Consider the following 5,080-nt stretch of genomic DNA (forward strand, 5'->3'; position numbering starts at 1 on the left):
CCAAACTTAAAAATCGCCAGTTAAAAACGGCAACAAATCAAGGCCTTGGAGGGAAAGCCAAGGAAGGGAATTCAGAGGCCACAAGCCAAGCCAAGGCAGTGAGTCGGTCAGACTCGTGTCCTTTTGCCTCCCCGTGCAGTCAGCGCCGAATTAACAAACATGAAACAGCGGGAATTCAAAGGTCCAGACGGGGGACAGCGACGCCCCCGCATACTAGTCCCTCCACCCACATGTGGATTAAGCCCTAAACAACCTCAGACTTTTGTTTTGTCTTTCCTTTCCTTGCTTGCTTACTTCACACCTCTCGTCGGCCTCGTCTTCGTCTTCGGATTGAGGGGCAAGCAAGCCAAGCGAACACCGAGCAGAGCAGAGCAGAGGGGCCGAGCCAAGAAGGAGCATAGGCCGCTCGCGCATGAGGAGAGGCACACCTTCCGTCTAGGATTCGATTCTTCCATGATTCAGGAGGGCAGGCCATGTCTCCACTGCTCCTCCAGTTCCTCTGCCTACTCCTCCTCGCAGGTACATACAGCCGGTCTCCCTTTCTTTCTTGCTCTCTTCTGTTCTTGGGTTGCTCTGCTCTCTTCTTGGTGCGCGTGAGCTGAATTGCGCGTGGAATCGCTCTGATTTGACGGGATCGATCCTGCTGTCTTGAAGTTGAGGCGGCGCTGACAGGCGCGCAGAGCGCCGGCGACAAGGAGGTGCTGGTGGAGCTCAAGCGCTTCCTCGTTGCCAACAACAAGGTCAACCGGGGCGGTTACGACGGGTGGCCGGAGTCCGACGCGTCGCCGTGCGCGTGGACTGGAGTCACCTGCGACGGGGGCGGCCGCGTCGCTTCTCTGAACCTGGCGGGCTCGACCATCTCCGGCCCGGCGTTCGGCAACTTCTCGCGGCTCTCGGCGCTCACGTCGCTCGATCTCTCCGACAACTCCATCACCGGCCCGCTCCCCGCCGCCGACCTCAACCAATGCCGCGGCCTCCTGCACCTCAACCTCTCCCACAACCTCATCACCGGGCCGCTCAACCTCTCTGGGCTGACCAGGCTCCAGGTGCTCGACGTGTCGGGGAACCGGCTCGACGGCGCCGTCGCCGTCAACTTCCCGGCGATATGCGCCGACCTCACCTTGCTCGACCTGTCCACAAACAATCTCACGGGCAACATCACCGGCCTGTTCGATGGCTGCCCCAGGCTGGACAAGGTCGACCTTAGCTCCAACAACTTCACCGGCGAGCTATGGCCCGGCATCGCGAAATTCAGGGAATTCAGCGCCGCAGAGAACAACCTCACCAGGAGCGTCCTGTGGAGCACGTTTCCCGATGGCTGCAGGCTCCAGTCCCTGGACCTCTCCGCGAACCAGCTGGTCGGGGGCTTCCCGGATTCCATCGCCCAGTGCGTGAATTTGACCTACATGTCGCTGTGGGGGAATAATTTCACTGGGATTATACCTGCCGGGATCGGGAAGCTCGCCGTCCTTGAGACGTTGATTCTTGGGAACAACGAGTTCGATCGGCAGATACCGCCGGAGCTGACGAACTGCGGGAGACTTCAGTTCTTGGACATGAGTACCAACAAGTTTGGAGGCGACGTGCAACAGATTTTCGGCAACTTTACGAGCTTGAAGTATCTTGTGCTTCATCACAACAATTACACCGGCGGCATCGTGGCCTCCGGCGTGCTCCGTCTACCTCTGCTCGGCAGGCTAGACCTCAGCTTCAACCAGTTCAACGGCGAACTCCCTCCAGAGGTGGCCGACATGAAGAGCCTCAAGTACCTGATGCTCGCCGAGAACAACTTCTCCGGCACCATACCGCCGGTGTACGGCCGTCTCGCCGAGCTCCAGGCGCTGGACCTGTCGAACAACACGCTCACAGGTGGGATCCCAGCGAGCATAGGGAACCTCACGTCGCTCCTCTGGCTGATGCTCGCCGGGAACCAGCTCTCCGGCCAAATACCACCTGAAATCGGCAACTGCACCAGCTTGCTCTGGCTGAACCTGGCCGACAACCAGTTGACTGGCAAGATTCCACCGGAGATGACAGAGATAGGGAGGAATCCCGGCCCAACCTTCGCCAAGAACCGGAATGATACGAGCGTGCTCGCCGGCTCCGGCGAGTGCCAGGCAATGAAACGGTGGATCCCGGCGAGCTATCCCCCGTTCAGCTTCGTCTACTCCGTCATGACTCGTGAGAACTGCCGCACCATATGGGACCGCATCCTCAAGGGCTACGGAATCGTCCCAATTTGCACCAACTCGTCGTCGCGGGCGAGGTCCAACACGGTCTCCGGGTACGTGCAACTGTCAGGGAACCTGCTTTCCGGCGAGATACCGCCACAGATCGGTGCAATGCGGAACCTCAGCTTGCTCCACCTCGACGGCAACCGTCTGACGGGCCAGCTGCCACCGGAGATTGGCCGGCTCCCGCTCGTCATGCTGAACGTCTCGAGGAACAACCTCTCGGGCCCGATTCCGTCGGAGATCGGCGACATTCTGTGCATCGAGAGGACGGACTTATCCTTCAACAACCTCTCCGGCGAGCTCCCGGCGAGCCTGTTCAAGCTCACCGAGCTATCTATGTTCAACGTGTCATACAACCCACTCCTCTCCGGCAATGTCTCCACCACCGGCCAGTTCGGCACCTTCGACGAGCAGTCCTTCCTCGGCAACCCGCTCATTTCATTGCATCAGGGAGGAGCTGCCGGTAAGCAGCAACCACGACCGGAAGCTGCCGATGCTCCTGCTGTTAGGACACGCGGCATGTCAAGAAACATCGTCATGTGGTTGCTTTTCTCCCTCGTCATCGCCTTCACCGCCGGCACCGTCGTGTTCGCGATCACCAGCCTACGACCCCGGTTCCCGGTGGACCAGGAGCCGGAGCCGGACTCATTCTCCTGCGAGCATCAGCACCCCAAAGCCAAGTGCGCGTTCGGAACATCGTCGTCGCCGCCGTCCGGCTCGTCGTCTGCCACGGGGTGCTCTTCCTCGACGGAAGGAGTGAAGGTGTTCCGGCTGGACAAGACGGCGTTCACCTACCGCGACATCGTGGCGGCCACGGGCAACTTCTCCGACGACCGGGTGATCGGGCGCGGCGGCTCCGGCGTGGTGTACCGCGGCGTGCTCCCCGACGGCCGCGCCGTGGCGGTGAAGAAGCTCTCCAGGCCGCGGGACGGCGTGGACGGCGATGGCGAGCGCGAGTTCCGCGCCGAGATGGAGGTGCTCGCGGACCGGATGGGGTTCACGTGGCCGCACCCGAACCTCGTCACGCTCTACGGGTGGTGCCTCTCCGGCGGCGCCAAGATACTGGTGTACGAGCGCCTCGACGGCGGGAGCCTGGAGGCGCTGATCCGCGACACGGGCGCGTTCGGGCGGGCGGCGCGGCTGGACGCGGCCGTGGGCGTGGCGCGGGCGCTGGCGTTCCTGCACCACGAGTGCGTGCCCGCCGTGGTGCACCGCGACGTGAAGGCCAGCAACGTGCTCCTGGACGGCGACGGGCGCGCCAAGGTGACCGACTTCGGGCTGGCCAGGGTGGTCCGCCCCGGCGACACCCACGTGAGCACGGTGGTGGCCGGCACGGTCGGGTACGTGGCGCCGGAGTACGCGCAGACGTGGCGCGCCACGACGAAGGGCGACGTGTACAGCTACGGCGTGCTCCTCATGGAGCTCGCCACGGGCCGCCGCGCGGTCGACGGCGGCGAGGAGTGCCTGGTCGACTGGGCCCGGCGCACCGCGAAGGAGGGCCGGAAGCAGCAAACGGAGGATCAACAGACGACCGGCAGGGTGTTCTGGGAGCTGCTCGAGCTGGGCATGCGGTGCACGGCCGACGCGCCGCACGAGCGGCCGGACATGCCGGTCGTCCTCGCCGCGCTGCTGGACATTGCCGGCGACGCGGGCTGTGCATACTGCATGAGCTCAGGACACGGCGACGGCGAGCAAACAAGTTCTCTGGCATAGGCGTTGAAGGGTACGAAAACAAATTTATTCTTTGTGTACAAAAATACGGTTGTTTAGTTCAGCTGGGCGTTCATTCATCTCTGTAGGTAGGAGCAAAGATAAAGAAGCAAAGTTTTGGTAGCGCATAATACAATACGGTGAAAAATACTCGGTCAGTCACTTAGAGCATCTCCGCGCTAAAACAAATTTTACAGCGCTGAAATTGCATGTTTTTGCCCCCGCTACAAAATATTGCGTGCGCGAGCAGCTTCAACAGGCGCTGCAAAAAAATGACGCGCCCGAGCAACAAAAGCACATATGAACAATATTTGAGAAACAACATATAAATAAAACACACCAATACAAATAGCATAGTTTAACCGAACACCACAAGCTCGTCTTACGATGCAAATAAAAATATATAAAAACGATACTACGGCGCAAATAAACTAGAAACTACTCCGAGTCGTCCTCCTCCTCGGTGGTGTCGTCCGACATCGATAGAAACCCGTCATCCCATCGAGGATCGTTGTCGTCAAAGAACGACACATGTCCCAGTTCGCACTGCGATATTGACAGTGCCTTCCGCCGGCGTCTGTCCGCCCGTTCCGCGCGCCACTTCGCCCCCTCTCCGACCAGAAGGCGTTCTCGTTGGCAACGTCCTGCGGGAAGCGTTGGCGCAACTCCGCTGTCGGTGTCAAAACCGGCGGATCTCGGGTAGGGGGTCCCGAACTGTGCGTCTAGGCGGATGGTAACAGGAGACAAGGGACACGATGTTTTACCCAGGTTCGGGCCCTCTTGATGGAGGTAAAACCCCACGTCCTGCTTGATTGATATTGATATTGTGGATGTTTACAAGAGTGGATCTACCACGAGATCAAGGAGGCTAAACCCTAGAAGCTAGCCTATGGTATGATTGTAATGGTTGTTGTTGTGTCCTACGGACTAGAGCCATCCGGTTTATATAGACACCGGAGAGGGCTAGGGTTACATAGAGTCGGTTACAATGGTAGGAGATCTACGTATCCATATCGCCAAGCTTGCCTTCCACACCAAGGAAAGTCCCATCCGGACACGGGACGAAGTCTTCAATCTTGTATCTTCATAGTCTTGGAGTCCGGTCGATGATGATAGTCCGGCCGATGATAGTCCGG

The 5,080-nt window shown here is 59.6% G+C and overlaps 1 protein-coding gene across 1 annotated transcript; it reads left to right on the top strand.

The window, feature by feature from the left end:
- The first annotated feature begins 273 nt into the window (after positions 1-273).
- LOC119363116 (probable LRR receptor-like serine/threonine-protein kinase At1g74360) lies at positions 274-4,102 on the top strand. Its single transcript, XM_037628424.1, has 2 exons — positions 274-519; positions 655-4,102. Exons 1-2 carry the CDS (start codon positions 474-476, stop codon positions 3,945-3,947), a joined length of 3,339 nt encoding a protein of 1,112 aa, XP_037484321.1. The 5' UTR covers positions 274-473; the 3' UTR covers positions 3,948-4,102.
- Positions 4,103-5,080: the final 978 nt, after the last annotated feature.

This window comes from Triticum dicoccoides, chromosome 2B, assembly GCF_002162155.2.
Source record: "Triticum dicoccoides isolate Atlit2015 ecotype Zavitan chromosome 2B, WEW_v2.0, whole genome shotgun sequence".
Taxonomy (NCBI): Eukaryota; Viridiplantae; Streptophyta; class Magnoliopsida; order Poales; family Poaceae; genus Triticum; species Triticum dicoccoides.